Raw genomic sequence first — 18798 nt, forward strand, 5'->3', positions numbered from 1 at the left:
GTTGCTAGAGTAAGGTCTGCTTATACCCCATCCTTTCTAGACCCCACTTGTGGAGCTATACTGGTTATCTTGTTGTTGTAGACTTAGTTGGAGTTCAATTTGAGACTTTCGATTTTTCTTTTGGTTTTAGAAACCAAAATTGTTTTGTTTTTTGTTGGAGAATGATTAGATTATAGCATAATAGTGTTGGGTTTGTCTATTGGAAAAAGATATTAAAGGGATAAAACATGTTTTGGAGTTTTCCTATAGATGAGAGTACATTAGAATGAACTAAGCATTTTTTTTTCTTTTCACTATTGATAGGTGTCAAGAATATATAGACATGCGCGTGCCCCCCCCCCCCCCCCCGCGTGCGCACACACACATATATATTGTAAAGATATGACACCTGACCTAACTCACACCCCAAAAGCTAGTTCATGAGGAGAGCTTTGTCCAAGCCCATATAAGGAGACCAATTTTTCATCCATCTACCGATGTGGGACTTCTTAGCACTCCCCCGCATGCTCAGACCTCAATTGAAGCTTGAACACTTATAAATGGGGGCCCAACATCGACGAACAACAAATTGAGACCTCAATTGAAGCTTGAACACTTATAAATGGGGGCCCAACATCGACGAACAACAAATTGAGATGGGTCTGGCTCTGATACCCAACCATATTGGGAATGGTTTCCTTATATGAACTTGGACAAAACTCTCCTCGTGAGCTAGCTTTTGGGGTGTGAGTTAGGCCTAAGACCTAATTTAACATGGTATCAGAGCCAGACTTATCCCAATTCGTTGTTCACCGATGTTGGGCCCCCATTTATAAGTGTTCACGCTCTAGTTGAGGTCTGGGCGTGCGGGAGTGTGTTAAGAAGTCCAACATCGGTAGAGGGGTGGAAAATTGATCTCCTTATATGGACTTGGACAAGCCTCTCCTCGTGAGCTAGCTTTTGAGGTGTGAGTTAGGCCTAAAACCTTATTTAACACACACACACACATATATATATCCAACTAATTTTTTTTTCTTTTTGCTATTGAAAGGTGTTTACAATATATAAAACATGTGTGCGCGTGCCTCTCCCATTAGCATAATGATAGGCCGACTTTGACTTGTGCAAAAAATTAGGAATTAGACGTTTAAATAGTATATCGTGTTGTCCATCTCAAAAATAGTGTACCGTGTTGGTTTTGATGTCGAATTATTCAAAATAGTAGTTCATAAGTATAAAAAATGTAGTTAGTTAAAATGATTTGTGTCAAATTTAAAATTAATATAGAGTCGTAATAGTTTATATTACTTTGAATTATTGGAGGAATAACTTTTTCATTTCAGTAAATAGAACAAGTTTTGCTTTTTGCGGCAGAGCGCAAGTAGGCCAGCCTTATAGGAACGGAGGGAATGCAACATTAACTCTCTCAAAGCCCTTATAATTGTTACTTGTCTCGTGATGACAGTATTTGCTTTAATTTTGGTCTCCTTCCAAACATATTCCTCAAGTCTAGCAGCAAACAATCTACTCTCACCTGGTGAAAGGACATATGGTTGATCATCTAGTAGGAAATTTCTCCTATAGAATATTTAACCCTGATAAAAAGAATATGACGTATAATCACGTAATGATAACCTCAAAAGGACTTACATGATTGCTTGTGTGATGATAATTCTGAATGCACTGCATTCATAGTTTTGTGGAAAAATTGATTCTTGAATATTTTTTCTCAAGGTGTGTTGCAATGCTTGTAAGAAGCCAATAAAGGCCAGCCAATACGTTGCCCATTCAGGTTTTTCCCCTTTTTAATAACTTAAAACATCTTGTGTTCTAGTGTCGTTGTAGTTATACATCAGTTTGTTGTATGCATAGTTTTATTTCGTCTCTTAAATAGACGCCTTTTCGTTCTGTTTACATTTGCATGTACTTATCATAGTTGTAAATAACAACACACATGATAAACTATGGGATACAAGTCCCAAAATCATTATTTGCCTCGATCATTTCTTCGTTAAGACAGCAGAAATGTGTATCTTGTAAAGTAATTCCATAATGTCATTCTTAATGCAATGCCAATAATGTAACAGATCTTTGTGGGGATTTTTCATTTCTTTTATGAATGATATTCTGCTTTCCTAGAATTGCTTTGTAATCTCAAACTGACTATTTTTTATATAGTTCCAGGTGCATATCAAGTTGTGAAATTAGTTTTGGAGCCATTTCATATATGAAATATGTGAAGTTTTGTGTCCATCTTTTCTAGAAGCAAAGCTTAAAATGTGAGGATATTTTTCTCCTTTACCCCCAATGAACAATAGAGGATACTTTTCTAATTAATTACTTTTACACAGGCAAGCCTGGTTATTTTTTTGGGTTAAGCCTGTTGAAGTACTTTTTTCAAATCGATAGCAGTTCGACTTGAACCTAAGATGCTATTCTACTCTGATATCATGTGAAAGAATCGGAGCATCCAACCCAAAATCTTAAGGGGTTGTTTGGTTTGAAGACAAGGCTGGGATTAGTTATCCTGGCATTGTTTCTTAGTGAATGTTTGGTTTGTTGTATTAAGAATAATATGCATCGTATAATATCTAAGAATAAGTTATTTGTTTACAAAACTACCCTCCATAAGTGTAAAGTATGTGAAAAATGATGTCTAAAAAGAGTATGAGGGGGTATTTTCGTCATTTTAACCATTTTATCCCGGGATAAGTTATCCCAGAATTATTATTCCACTCAAAGGCAGAGATAACTTATGCCAGTACTAACTATTAATCCCGGAGACTTCTACCTTATCTTCGAGACAAAAATGACAAAAATACCCCCTCACATCCTTGGAGACTTTTACCTTGTCTTGAAGGAAACTTTTGTTTCCTTAATGAACTGTAGTAACTGTCTGTGACGACAAAAAAATGTCTCGTCATCTGAAAACATGCTAGTAGGGACCTATTCTAAAAATAAAAGGGCGAGGGATAGGGGATCACTATGATATTTAGGACCATAATTTATCAGTGATACTGAGAGTCAATATATAATTTATTTTACTGGACAAGAAACCAAAATGCAGTCATTAATAGCAACAAAAAACCATAAATTCCTTTTACTCTTCTGCTTTTATATAGAAATATATCCTTTGTTAAGAGACAGATAATACTTATTGCCCTATCCCTATTTAGCTAGTTGGACAAGGTGGCCCATGTCCATCTCTCCTTACTATCTCAATTTTTTTCTCATTTTAACATAATACATGTTCTGTTTGATTTTTATTTTAAAACTCTGATGTGTTGATTTTATGTTTAGCTTTCAAGCTTACAAACACCATCTTGACATGCTCATTGCTTGTGTTCTGAGAATAAATGTCATATTGTCTTTCCCTAGTTCGTCAGTAGAAAATGTAGAAACTTCTACTGTTAAGAGATATAACCCTAATTATTGAATAGCATAAAAAAACTAGTCCAAATAGAGCAAAGTTGATAGTGATAATTTATTTGCTGATCCTAACTAACTCGAGATGGGGATGTAGTAGTAGTGTTTGTTCATGTTGCATTTTCTTCGTCACTGTTGGCCTGTGACAGACTCTTGATGAATTAGAAGTTTCTCTCCAGTGCTTCTCCTTTAACTTTTGACATATAAATAGTATCTTCCTATTTCCCTCATCGACTAATCAACCCTGTCATTTGGGTGGTTGGTATATGCGGAAAGACCCTCAAAATTGCCTAACAGGTTGAGTCTTTGCACAAACTTTTCCAAAGTTCAAAAAGTTATTATCACCATAGCTGAGTTTTGGCTTAATTTAGTCTTTGAAAGTGATGACCAGCCTTAAAACTACTGTCTTTTGACTTCTCTAGTCTTCCATCTTGTTTAACATGTACAGTTTGTTTTTTCAGAGCTTTGTAAGTCATTAATCTCTGCAGAAGAAAATGTTTTGGAGGTCAATGATGGTACCGTGCACAAGAAACGCCCGAGGAAAGAGAGGAAAAAGTCACTAACTGCATACTCTAGTATCCTTTCTCTATGTGAACATTGTTTTTGGTTGTCTTATGCTCTTGAAGAAAAGTTTATGAGGTCATCTCTGCAGTTCTCTATAAGCTGAGATCTGTTGTCATACTTTAAGTTGGTGTCTTGTATTGCTTAATAATGATTTGCCATCTTTAATTTCCTATAGACAAACCTATATCAGGCAGAAAGAAAGCAAAACCTGAATTGTTAGATAATGGTTTTGCTGCATCATCATGCTGTTCGGAGGAGTTTCATTCAACTGTTTCTATTCCTAAAGATATAAGTATCATCCTCCTTTTGCTCATGTTCCTTGTTCTTCTTATGATTCTTGTAGTCATGCTCCTTATTTTACTGACGATTCATAGGATTTAGCTTAATTGTAAAACCCATTTATTCTTGCATTCAACTAAATGATTCCTTTGTATTGTTATTACGTTCCTAATATTGCTTAATGAATTAAATGCACAGTTTCTGTTACAAGTTTATACTCCCTCTATTCTATTCTGTATCACACTATTTCCTTTTCAATTTGTTCCAAAAAGAACCGACGCCTTTCTATATTTGAAAACTTGTTAAATTTTAACTTCATCATACCGTTAATGACATGCTCTTATATATTACAAAATGTCATGTCATCCTTTAAGACTACATGTTTTAAGGGTACTTTTGGTATGTGCCAAAAGTCTTTCTTAAACTTGGTGTCTAGTCAAACACTATAAAATAGGGGGATTAGTTTCTTTTCTTTTCTTTTTTTTCAAATTCAATGCTTGGACAAAATGTTCCCTTTTTAATGTTTTGATGTAGGTGGGAGAGTGTTATGAAACTTTAGTTCTGGGAGCTTCTATTTCTTAAGGGCCTTACCTGTTTGCCCCTCTATATTTCATCACAGCATTTCCCTGCGGTCAAAGGAGCTTGATATTTAGTAATTTTTGCCAAAGTTTCATCTTCATATGGTTCTTATGCTGATTGCGCTGTTTATTTCCGTATAACTGCAGGAATTTCATCACACTTAAATGTGGCCACCATGAGAAATAGTTCCATGGTTAATCCTGGACCTGTAGATTGCTCAGAAGGTGCAATCTTGCACCAGGAAGAACATTCTAAGATGTATGCACTTATCACTTGATGTAGGCAATGTCTTGCATTTTTCCTCTCCCTAGACTCTTTCAGAGTGCATAATTCCCAACTGTCTTTCAACTTTTAGTTACTACAAACATTTGGAATCAAACAGTTGTTGCATTGGAGTATATTATGTGCTATCTGTTGATGGGTAAACCATTAAACCTATTGATGATGGCTCATATGTGAAGAGAATGCAGTATTATTATTTCATTTTGAAGATTGAGATAGATGCTTGTTTTATAGGGTAGTTTTGGTCTGTTTAAGTTACCAGTTGATTAGTTTTTATACAATAAAGACATACATGCACCGGAAAAATCATATAAAGGTCCAATTAAGTGGTTAATCCCTTAGAACTGTGTTGGGAAAATGAAGATCCTTTTTCTTGATTTCATAAATTAATGGCATTTTTCTTCATCTTGTAGGCTAATTGTGGGAAATCGGCAGCTATTAGCTGATTTTGGTGCAGTAAATGGTGTTACTAAGAGTTGGTCTGCAAATTCAAGAGAAGCTATTCCCTGTAAGGCCAGATTTATTTTTCTTCATAAAGTTACTGTAACACCTCGTTTTCACGAGACACCGAGGCACATAATGAGCCACTACCCCTTAGGTGGACCTCTTCAAAACATTATCCATTTCAACAAGTTTAAAGCAAATGACCATTTTATGAAAGAAAGAACCAAGTCTAGAAGGCGAAAGTAAGTTTGAAACATTTAATCAAGGAAAGAAGTTTTAATGCGCAGAAGTAATATAAATGAAGAACCTGATATAGGTGTTTCAGAATAGAGAATGAAACCAAAACTTGCCCGAATCCCAACTCATACTAGTCATGGAGCACCTACAGAGTTTTCAAAATACAACATCGGGTTTAAGCCCAACAACGAAAGTAAAATGTAATGTGAAAAGATAGACTACCACAATCAACTAGCAGTTCGACTCAACGTCGATGAGAGATATCCGCGAATAGGACCAAGAAATGCCCGATGTGCCATGAAAAGTAAAACCTGCAACCAAACTGTAGGTGTGTGATTCTCACTGGACTCCGTAGGATCAATGACCATTCCACTGTCCTTAACACTTTCAACCAGTCTAAAGTGCAATAGACCAACACTATTAATAACAATCTTACCAATTTTTTTCAATCTCATAAGTATGGAATAGATATTAGTTTTTCAAATCTGCACAAGAGATAAAATATCCAAGGATCTCATCGTCAGATACCAACTCAATAATAGGCCCTCACCGATTCATACAACTAGACCAAATAATCAACAATGATAAAACCTCGAAACTGCGGAGAGTAACTCTTCCCAACCATCTTATAAATAATCAATAACAATAAAATCTCGAAACTGCAGAGGGTAACTCTGGCCCAACCATCTTACAAATAATCAACAGCAATAAAATCTTGGAACTGCAGAGGGTTACTCTGGCCCAACTCTCTTACAAATAATCAACAACAAACCTCAAAACTGCAGAGGGTAACTCTGGCCCAACCATCATACGATTCCGGCTGTGAAGGGTGGCTCTGGCTCGACGTCTTACGTGAAGTCTCATCGGGATGTGAAGGATGACTCTGGCCCAATCGTCTTATGCACACAAAGGCAACATGTATGAATCATAACAATGTCAAACATCATGTATAACTATATCAAGGTCCAACCTCACCATAAATAATATGACAGTCAAGCCAATAGAATCTAATATCACAAGTGTCAAGACTTAATTTAAAGTTCATTCTAAAAAAAAGACTTAATTTAAAGCGTAAAAGCTCAAATAAAAGGAGACAACTGCTAATAAAGCATAAGGGTAATTATGGCCCAACCGTCTTGCAAATAATCAAAAACAATAATTTACTATCTCAATTCAATGAATCTTAACAGAGGAGTCCCAACTTAACTCAATAAATATCCATGGATATCCCAAATAATTCACAACATTATATTGAGTACTTCCTAAATAGCCCATATCAGGTAAAACAATCTGATACCTTAATATTCAACTATATGATATTAAGGGTTATCACAAGAAGTTCACAATAGTTATTTCAAGCTAAGTTAATGGAAGAAAGAAAGTAGTAGTTCAAATCTCCCTACCTCAAATACTACGATCAAGTACTTGCCCAAAGTCCACAAATGGAGCATTTGATAGTCCCAAACTTGATAGCGTTGAAATCCCCAAATTACTATGACCAAGAAGTGACCAAAAGTCCATCACGACAAGCTCAAATTGTTCCATAGTTGGTAGGATAATCCCCAAGCTCCTTCTCCAATTTTTTCTCAAGCTCTAGCTCAAAATTTCACAAAACAAGTGTTGCTGTCTGTGTTCCTTTAACACAACCCCAGGTGCTTCAGGGGGTTGAACCATGTCCTTCACATGTTGTATCTCAAGACCCATATTTTTCTGCTAGACACCTTTCAGTAAATCCTTCATAACTTTTTTTGTACATAACTCGGAATGATAAACGGTTTAATGCGTTGGAACCTAGACTCAAAGGACTACAATTTTCATCTTTTGCACTTCTCCATATTCATTATAGATTGAGCGTTATTCTCGTTTGAAGTTAGGTATTGTGCGCGCTCATTTGAAACTTTAGTCTGTTGAGGCATTCCTTGGACTGTAAATCACTTCCCAAAGTTCATACAGGTCACAAATAATAACTCGAACCTAAGGGAACCTTCTTATTACCAAACGGAGCATGTTTTCCCAATACGACCACAATATCTCAAATTACAATAGCGGGATTTTCAAAACGAATTCTTCACCAAAATTGAACCAAACGATGTCCGATTGACTTCAAATTTTGCAAGCAAGTCAATAATAACATAACGGAGCTTTTGAAGCTGATGGCACGCAAAACGGAGTACCACTTCTAAAAAAGTGACCTAGCGGATCGTTGCACATATTTTCCTTTTTTTGGTGTTATCAAAGGACAAAAAAGAAATCTACTTCTATTCAACACTCACCCTTCTTTGTTTTTACAAGGACATATTTTGGTAGGCTTCACTTTGTACATATCAGTGTTTTGAGAAGCGAGAAGCGGAAAAAAGCGACGGGGGCTCGCTTCACAGAAGCGAGAAGCGTGAAGCGAAGCGCATGCTTTTTTCAGAAAAAACGCTATTTAGTATAAAAATATAAAATATAAATTATGCATAGATAAATAATCAAGAACTCAAAAGACTTAGATTAAAAAGTAACTAGATAGTCAATAATCCTCATAAGTAACAACATATAAAGCAAATGCATAACCAAATCACAAAGAGAGCAAAATCCTATTCTTCAACAAGATCCTCAAACTCTTGAAGTGCCATCAACAAGGGTTCAGGCGTTTTAACTCAAGTCTGTTTCTCTTTTTTGTATGAATCTGCATAGAATATGTAGAAAGTAATTAATGGGAGGACTTTGGACAACTAAGATACCATTTAATTTAGTAATAACGTAATATAGGTTCTCACATGTTCATACACGCTCCAATTTCTCTCGCAACCGGATGAGCTACAAGTTAAACTTTGCACTCTAATAGCAAATTGTTGCAAGTTTGGGACATTATGACCATATTGCATCCACCATTCAACTGTAGAAGAATTATTTTAAAAGTTAATATGTAATAACTTAAAAGTTAAAGCTCTAATAGTTAAATGTTGAAATGCTCACCTGGTGACCTTAAGGTTCTAGCTCTAATGGCCGACTCAATTTCAAGTAGCCCATCAGCTTTCATGTACACACCAAGCTCATCCCCTATTTTGTCTTGCAAAGTTTTATCTAGGATCATCCTCTCAACACATGCATGATATCCCAACTATACTTCTTCAGTTAAAGTCTTCATCTCATTATTTTTATAATAGAACCTCGGGTTCAAAATATGTCCAGCTGCATGTAAAGGTTGATGAAGTTGATCCGTCCACCTTGCATCAATGATTTTGAAAACATTCATATATTTCCTGTCATCATAATTGAATGCCTTTTCAATACTTTCTTTGTCCCTATCCATGGCTTCATAAATGTAGCCCATTGGTGGTTTTTTCTCCCCATCCACCATACGAAGTACATTAATTAAAGGACCACCAACTCTAAGTGCTTGAACAGTGTCATTCCAAAAATATGGACTGATGATGTGTCTCGCAACTTCTTTCCCAAGAGTTTCCTTTGCATAGACACTCTCATTCCATTCAGTGGACATAAACAAGGTTCTCAGATTTTTCTTTTGCATATAAAAACTATGCAATGTCAAAAAAGTTGTTGCGAATCTTGTCTTAGCAGGTTTTACCAAGTTTCTTTGCTTTGTGTATCTCCTCATCATATTCAACAACAGTGCCCTTTGACTGATATAAGAATGTATCTTAACAGCCTTACCAAAAACTATTCAAAAAAATTTAATAGTTAATAAGTAAGAAAACTAACATAAAGATTAAAAAAGAACATTAAATATCAAGATTCAAGTTCATCTGTAGAATACGGGGCCTCTTTGAAAATGTCACCAAACATCAAGTTGATACAATGAGCAGTACAAGGAGTCCAGAAAATATGCGGAAACACTCCCTTCAACATGTCACCCGCTTTTTTGTTCTCACTTGCGTTATCGGTCACAACTTGTACCACATTTTCCTTGCCTATTTTCAAGATAGTCTTCTCAAACAAGTTAAACATCTTATTAGAATCAGTAGAAGAGTTACTAGCATCATGAGATTCAAGGAACACACTCCCTTTTGGAGAATTCACCAAAACATTGATGATCATTTTCCCATTCCTTGTTGTCCATTTATCCATCATAATGGAACAACCATACGTTTTCCATTGAACATTATGATCTTCTACAATTTTGTTTGTCTTTTCCACCTCTTTTTTTAAACAAGGAACTCTTACCTCATGATAGGTAGGGGGCTTCATTCCAGGGCCATATTGGCCTACGGCCTCAATGAATTCACCAAAACTTTCGGTGTAGTTAACACAATTGAAAGGCAATCCTGCATCATACATCCACCTAGCAAAAGCAGATATAGCACGATCCCGTAAAATCTTGCTAGAAGCCTCTAGATCTATCACGACCCGAGCCTAGGGCCTAGGCGTGACACAGCGAATGAGACACCCGAAGGTACCTCACCCAAGCCTCTTAGCATTCGTTAAGCATTTCATTGGTAATGGCATACAATAACAAGCGGAAAGTAAATAAATAAAAAGGGAATCGGGACTAAGAGGAATATCGTGGAACAATCCATTCATGACCCAACATACCTCTACTAATAGACTTGGTGGGGGCTAAGACATGTCCCCAGCTCACCCTCAAAATAGTATCAAGAAATGTCTTCATAAAAGTTTTAATGTTTTACAAAACACGAGCTTAGAATATAAATGAGGTTGTTCTCGGAACATGGAAACTCACCACAAGTAATCTTCAATCGACCTGAGCTAGCCGCGTAGAGGAGGTCGGGGAGAGACGTCGGTCCCTACATGGTGATATCATGTAGGCAAAAGTATGCATTAGTACTTTGAATGTACTAAGTATGTGAGTATGCTATGAAATGAAGAACATAAGAGGAATATGAATAAGCAATGTGTATAATGAATGCATGCATTAGACATCATCATAAGAAACCTTAAAACATTTATTTTGTGGGGAAGTGACCTTAACCGACATTTAAGACCATGAGAGCTATTACATGAAATCCAACATAACCCCCTACGTTGGCACGGGGAGACTACTTGCCGGGTAGAACTCCGTCAACTTTAGCATTCTTTAACTTTAACGTTATTGGCTTATTGTAGATCCACTAGCCTAAATAGCCTACAAGGGCTCCTATGTTGGCGCATAGTTAATGCATCATGAGACTTTACTTAAGGACCCCTTAGGTCGAGTCCCCATCTACATGCTACATTCGGTGCTAGGTCAATCCCACGGAATAACATTTAAATATCATAATAACACAAGCATTGTATAACTTTAGACATCAAATCATTGTCGGTGGAATAGCTCATTAAATATTTCATTTGATTCAACTATGTGAGAATTATCCTTTCACTTTGAATCCATTCCTTGGCTAAGAAGCCATTTTATCAATCAATCATTTCATAAAGACTCCCCTTCGTAAACATTTACTTCATAACATTCATTGGAGTCAAACTTCATTTCAACTTTACTTTATTATAGGAAACTAGGTGGGTTCATTTCAAAAAGAGACCTTCAAAGACATTTAAAGGATACTTGTATGCATGAGAATCATATGAATGCATCCAATCAAACATCTTAAAAACAACCCACCATATGCACTTTAAAACTACCTTTCAAACCTTCATATAAGTACCTTGATAAACCATCCATTTCATGTAAATAAGGATCACCATAAGTCAACATAGCCAAACAAACTTCAAATATTCAAGAATCTGTACATTTGAAATTGTAGTATGAAAATCCATAAAATTTCTCATCACTTGAAATTAGGAGTCAATATACATATATATCAATAGGAGTAAATAACTTAAAATATACCATAATCTATGCATTTGGAACCATTATGTAAAATACCATAGGATTTCATCATTTAAAATTGGTATACTAAGTTGAGAAAACATTTGGGCTCCATGGGTGGAAGAACCCATGGATGAAAACCCACATCCCTTGGAGAACAAATTCCCAAATGCAAACTTGAGAGTAATGGAGACTTGAAGAACCTTGAATGGAACCCTAGGTTTTCTTCTTGAAACCCTTGGGAGAACTTTGAGAGGAGAGGATTTAGTGTTTTAGTCTAATTGTGAGAAAATGAAAGAGTTAGAAGGTTTAGAATCTTTAGATAGGGTCAATTTAGTCCCCAAAAGGACTTCACTTTGGTTTAAAACACAAGAAGAGACTAAAATGACCTTAAAATCTGGAAAACGAGCTAAAAACCCTGCTGGCGCGATAGCTGGTGCGCCGCGCCAGCACCCAAACTACTGAGGCTAGTTTCGGGCGCTATAGTGGCGCCGGGCGCCACTGAAGCGCCAGGCCAAAATTTCTGCAGTGATAGTTTGTCATAAAATGATCATAACTTTTGACTCTGAACTTGGAATGAGGCAAACTTGGTGGAGTTGGAAACAAGACTCAAAGACCTTTAATTTGATAGGTTATGGTCCACCCAATTCGTTATATTCTAGGAGATATGGTCGTTTGAAGTTGACCTCATTCCGGACTCATACGAAAGCTTAGCCGGTGGAAGTTCTTTGGACTTGGCTTGGTGTTAGAGGTCCCTTATGACCCCTAAACACATATAATACATTTCAAATACTTAGGAATTGATCCCAATTCATATATGAAATTAGTAGTCATCGGTTTCAAGCCTATATGGCTATGAAGAATGGTTCGGGTCTTGACATGGAAATTTTCAAGGCGTTACAAGATCAATAGGTCCACCTTTTCTTTTTTCATTTGGTTTTTGCGAGAAATAGAGATTAAGAGGACCTTTGACATTGCTAGCGGTGGATGACCCACTTTCACTAGTTGAAGGTTTCTTTTTTGAGGGAGGTCCCATTGGCATATTCACTTCAACTTCATCATCCATTTCATCATTATCAACAAGATTAACCATGGATGCTTCAGGATTCATTTGAGTTTTAAATACATTTTTTTTCGTAAAATACTCCTTTATTTCTTCCTTCGCACTACTCGGGACCTTTGGACACACTTTAACATCTTTATAACCACCAATAAGATGCTTCTTGTGACGAAATATTCCGCCATTATATGTCATCTCACAAAAAACACATTTGATTTTTGTGTTACTTCCCATGGCAATTCCATATGCCCAAGCTGGATCCTTTTTTTGTGCCATTAAGAAAATACAACTTACTACAAAGAAAAAATAGAATAATAATTCAGTCACACAAGTCAAATTGTCAAAATAATTATAGAGCAGTTGACAGATGGCAGCAAAATTAATAAAGCAGTAATAGAGCAGCTGAGCAAAATTAAAAAAAAAAAATAAAGCTGCTGGCCTGCTGCTGTGGGTTTTAAGTCAAAAATTGGCCATGAAAGTGGTCTATGGCCTCCACTTTTTGATAAATTCCCTTTATGCAGTTAAGTAAACATCCAATAACCATTCTCCACTTCATATCACCAGCCCACTAGCCTAATAAAACAGCTGCAGCAGTATTAAAAAAAATAAAGCAGCTGCAGTGGGTAATAAAGCAGCCCTTGTTTTGTGTAATAAAATCACTATAAAAAATTCAACCAAATTTTTCAGCTCAACAAATTAATTAATATTATATGATAAAATGATTTATGAGAAAAAGAAAATCATGATACAGATATAAAAAAAGAGAGCATAGCTTAACAAAACAAAAGTCCACTGAAAACCCAAATCAAAAAAAAAATGGCCAAAACATACCAGCAGCTGCGCAGAAATGCACTGCTGGATAGAAATAGAAAAAGAAGATGAGAAGAAGTGATGAAGAGAAAAAGAGAAGAACATCACAACAGTTGCGCAGACGGCAGAACTGCTGAATAGAAATAAAAATAGAAAGAGAAAGAGAAGAAGAGAAGAAGAAGAGAAGAAAAACTAAAATGGTTGAAGTTTGAACTGACGAAGTCTCGAAAAAGTCACAGCAGCTTGGAATAATTAATTGTAAGTTTACAGATTTGTTCTTTTAAAATAAACCCTAGTGCCGCTTTTAACAAATAAGCAAGCTTTTTTCTCGCTTCTACATGAAGCGTGCTTCTCGCTTCTTCCATGAAGCGCACGCTTTTCTGATATCGCTTCGCTTCACGGTATTGAAGCGCTAGTGCCTCGCCTCGCTTCGCTTCACGCTTAAAGCGAGCGCTTTAGCGCTTTTTCACAATACCGGTACATATTGTATGGAAAAGTTTGATTCAAAATTTGCATCATCAAACTTTTTGAGTGGTACAAGAGTACTTCCTGTAATATACTTGATGTTCATTTCTTTGGGATGCCTTATTCTTGGGGTGAAGGAAAAACCAGATATTACCTCCTAAAGGCTATCAACATAGTTAGCTAGCACATGGGAAGACTAATTTGGCGGTTTAAAACCATTTCTCTGAAATTCTTAATCCACTTTCAGGAGAAAATAGAGGGCGTTTCTTTCTCAGTCCTCTTCTCATTGTTATAAGTGGCTCAGCTATAGGTTCTATTCTGAAGTTTCAGGTGAAGAGCATCAAGAAAGGTCAACTGCTGGCAGTGACAATACTGGTAGTCGTGCTGCTGCAGTTAAAATTGCCACTCAAGTCCAAAAATATTGTTCAAAGGCTGAAGGTAGTAGTCACATCTTTCCTCCAGTTCTCATAGCTACCGCTGATTTTTCATATTATAAAGACAGTCCTAAACGTTTGTTATCAAAAGAATTTTGAAGATCACTTCTTTTATGCTCATGATGATTTATTCTGTGAGTAATTTTCTATATTGTGTTTCCCTTAATTTCTAATGCTAATATTCACATGGTACTTTGTGGGTTGTTGACCTCCAGATGTTCCACATCCACTTGCAACTAAGATGTACTATTCTCAGAGGGAACTTCGTCTCAGATCAGCTCTCAGTTATATGTATCATGAGGCATCATGTAATGACAGTGGCAGCGAGTTTGCCTGTCCAAAAGTATTAAAAAGTAGTGTGATGCCAGCTGACATATTATGTCATAGCAACAACTCCCATATACAAATTAATTACCAGCAGGAGAAGGTTTGTCAGATTCTGCTTCGTTTTTTAGTTGGTGACACCTTGTATATCCTCATTGATTGTATTGTCCCACTTTCTTCAATTCTTATTCTTTGATATTATATTTGACCTTTTCTTTTGGAACTGATAGTTATATTTGCTTCATCCTCTGGCCGTTCTGGCTAATTTCTATGTCGGATGATTATCATTCATTAAATTCACGCATCAAAATTGTTTGTAGTTGGAAAATATGATAAGTTACTAAGTTAACTTCCTATGTTTCCTAAGAGTCTTTTAGTCCTATCAAAGTCTTTCAGTAGAAAATATAGAGAACTTCTAGTAATCCTTATTTTTTTCTTATTTTTATTGGATATGAAATGAGCTCAAATGGAGCAACGGGCTGATTTGGAAGGTTGATTTGCGGGGAAAAGAATTGCTGATAGATAGATTCTTTCATTAGGTCAGGACGAAAGAGTGGCTGTGAAGCATGCTCCGGAGGAGATTGACCCTTCCCCGAGTCAGTCCAGTCAGGAAGGGTGGCGACATGATTTGTGAAAATCATGTAACGTTGACAGAATATGAATGGAAAGGCACTGTTTATCATGATAAAAATAGTGCCTATAATCACATTTCATATTCTAGTGCATCTTATCTTCGTATAGTGCTTAAACTCCTTTTTAAGTTCTTAAGCTAGTTGAATTCCCAGGTGTGGCATCTTTTCTTGGCTTTAGTGTGAATGAAATGGACAATGCCTGATAACACTCGTGATTTACTGAAATCACGGAATCATGTTGGAGGAACTGTGAGACAAGAAAAGGGTGGAGGGCTATTTTGCTTGTATATGGTGTACTATTTGGAAGGAAAGGAGTAGTAGAGGTTTGAAGACGATTAACTCCATACAAAAAGTAAAGATGCACTGTATTTCTTAGTTTCATTGTTGGTGTAAAGAAATCTGTGACCCAGACACAGAATCCATCTTACAGTTTTTAGAAGCCTTGTGAATTTATAATAGGCGTCAGATATAATTTTTGTATATACAGCTGCCAGCACACTTTGTGCTGATGGATACACTGTTACCTTTATCAAAACAAAAAGTTCTTAAGCTAGTTAAAGCCCTACTGGCACTCACCTTGCTTAGTTGGTGCTTTAGTTCTTTGGCATGCTCCTAATTGCCAATGGGTTGTGGGTTTATCAGGGTGTCGTTAGACAGTTTATAGCTAGCAAAGTGATGTACTAGTTTTTAACAAAATGTTATGAATGAATTATTTAGTGATTGGGTATGTGAAATTAGATTTTAGTGTTAGAAACTGGTCTCTAAAAACTTAAACCTGCTCCTTCACATCTAGATTATAAATTTAAATTGGTTCCTGAACTTTATTGACATGGTTTTTATTTCATATATTTAGGATAATTGTAGTTTTTTAATTCTTTTGTTCAAATAACTATTCTTGCTTTCATATTTTCTTATTTTTTAATTCTGTTATTTCTGTTAGTATTTATTACTTTCTATGCTTTGATTACTCTATTTTATCTGTGACGCTTTCATTATTTATTTATTCGTTATTTGTTATTTGTATTTATTTGTTATCTATTCGTTATTTGTTTGTTGTTTTTCTCATAAACTTTTAATTTCCTATTCTTATCTAACATTTTTTTTATGCATTTATGCATTTATGCTTTTACTGAGCCGAGGGTCTCCAGGAAACAGCCGTCCTACCTTGGTAGGAGTAAGGTCTGCGTACATTCTACCCTACCCAGACCCCATGTTGTGGGATTTTACTGGGTTGTTGTTGTATATTTTCTTATTTTTTATTTAGTGTTTTCTTCACTAAAACACAATTCATTGTGCTTTGCGCTTGAGCCCAAGCAAACGTGAGTTTTTTGCTTTTTTAAATGAAGTAATTGGCTTCATTAATGGCATCAAGAAGATGCAAAAAAGTGACAAAAATAATACAACAACATATCCAGTGAAATCCCACAAGTGAGGTCTGGTGATGGTAGAATGTACATAGACCTTACCACTACCTCGGGGAGGTAGAGAGCTGTTTACTAAAGACTCTCGGCTTAAGTGCAACAAATCATGCTATAACAACGAAGGATCCAATGAAGAGAATATAGCAAATAACAAGGAAACAATGCAAAAGTATACCAGAGAGGAGCCAAAACAACAATAAAATCATGTGATAATCGAAACACCATAAACAACATACTAGGATATATTAATATTAAAAACACAATAATAAACAAAGATAAAACTACAATACTACAATTAAAAAAAACTACAATACTACAACTAGTACCATCGCCAACACCAGTACCCTAAGCCAGACGACACTACACTACCTTCTACGTGCCCTCCACACCCTCCTATCTAAGGTCATATCCTCGGTAATTTGAAGCTGCATCATATCATGTCTTATGATCTTATCACCTCTCTCCAATACTTCTTCGGCCTACCTTTGCCTCTCTTCGTACCCTTTATAACCAACATCTCGTACCTCTTCACTGGTGCGTCTATGCATCTCCCATTCACATGTCCAAACCATCTCAGTCTCACTTCCCTCATCTTGTCCACCAAGGAGGCCACTCCCACCTTATGTCGGATATCTTCATTTCTAATCTTATCGCTCCTAGTGTGACCATACATCCACCTCAACATTTTCATCTCCGTGACATGCATCTTCTAGACCTGAGAGTTCTTGACTGGCCAACACTCAGTCCCATACAATAATCCACTATGTAGAACTTACCTTTGAGTTTTGGTGGTACCTTTTTATCACACAACATAAGACTCCAGAGGCAAGCCTCCAATCATCCACGCCGCACCAATACGGTGTGTGATATCATCGTCGATGTCCCCTCTCTCTTGAATTACAAATCCAAGATACCTGAATCTACCTCTCTTGGGTACATTTTATGTGTCAAGCCTCACTTCCACGCCTACCTCATACATCGCCTCATTGAATTTACACTCCATATATTTAGTCTTGGTCCGGCTCAACCTGAACCCTTTACCCTCCAAAGTTTGTCTCCACACCTCTAACTTAGCATTAACTCCACTGCGCGTCTCATCAATCAGTACTATGTCATCCGCAAATAATATATACCATGACACCTCATCTTGAATGTCTCGCGTCAAAATATCCATCACCAATGCAAATAGAAACGGACTAAGAGTTGACCCCTAGTGTAATCCCATCTCCACAGGGAAGTGCTTTGAGTCTCCCCCACCGTCTTACCCACTTAGCTCCTTCGTACATGTCTTTTATCGCCCTAATGTAGGCCACCGATACATCTCTTGCCTCCCGGCATCGCCAGAAGACTTCTCTTAGGACTTTATCGTAGGCCTTCTCAAGGTCAATTAATACCATATGTAAATCTCTCTTTCTTTCCCGATACTTTTCCATCAGTCTCCTCACAAGATGGATGGTTTCTGTGGTTGATCACCCTTGCATGAATTCAAATTGATTCTCGAAAATAGACACACCCCATCTAACTCTCATCTCTACCACTCTCTCCCAAACTTTCATACTGTGGCTTAATAATTTAATCCCCCTGTAGTTGTTGCAATTCTGTATATCACCCTTGTTCTTGTACAAATGACATTGAACAAGCTAGTCAACCACTTCGAGCCTGCTCTATTCATTGTTTTCCAAAACTCCACTGGGATCTCATCTGGTCTTGTTGCTTTTTCCCTACTCATCTTACTAATAACATGCTTCACCTCCTCAACCTTATTACACCTACAATACCCGAAGTCCTGATGTCTCTTAGAGTGCTCCAACTCACCCAACACAATGTCTCTGTCCCCTTCTTCGTTCAAAAGTTTGTGAAAAGTATGCTTGCCATCTTCACTGAATGAGGGTCTCATCCGCTAACACCTTGCCTTCTTCATCCTTGATACACTTCACTTGATCCAAATCTCGGGCCTTCCTCTCCCTTGCTTTCGCGAGTCCATACAACTTCTTATCTTCCCCTTTGTCTCCAAGTTCAATATACAGCCTTTCAAAAGCTATCGTCTTAGCTATTGTAGCCGCAAGCTTAGCCTCTGTCCTTGCCTCCTTAT

General features: G+C 36.8%; 1 protein-coding gene across 4 annotated transcripts in view; it reads left to right on the top strand.

Moving 5' to 3' along the window:
• Positions 1 to 18798, top strand: part of LOC129887248 (uncharacterized) — a 42701-nt gene that overhangs the window by 13859 nt on the left and 10044 nt on the right. For 3 of the 4 annotated variants that reach the window (XM_055962271.1, XM_055962272.1, XM_055962269.1), the window contains exons 5-11: positions 1714 to 1771; positions 3867 to 3980; positions 4145 to 4261; positions 4974 to 5085; positions 5523 to 5617; positions 14220 to 14333; positions 14545 to 14756. In XM_055962271.1, coding sequence (XP_055818246.1) covers positions 1714 to 1771; positions 3867 to 3980; positions 4145 to 4261; positions 4974 to 5085; positions 5523 to 5617; positions 14220 to 14333; positions 14545 to 14756 — 822 coding nt within the window. The remainder of the gene's footprint in view (positions 1 to 1713; positions 1772 to 3866; positions 3981 to 4144; positions 4262 to 4973; positions 5086 to 5522; positions 5618 to 14219; positions 14334 to 14544; positions 14757 to 18798) is intronic. The other variant, XM_055962270.1, reaches the window with a different exon arrangement.

This window comes from Solanum dulcamara, chromosome 4, assembly GCF_947179165.1.
Source record: "Solanum dulcamara chromosome 4, daSolDulc1.2, whole genome shotgun sequence".
Lineage (NCBI taxonomy): Eukaryota > Viridiplantae > Streptophyta > Magnoliopsida > Solanales > Solanaceae > Solanum > Solanum dulcamara.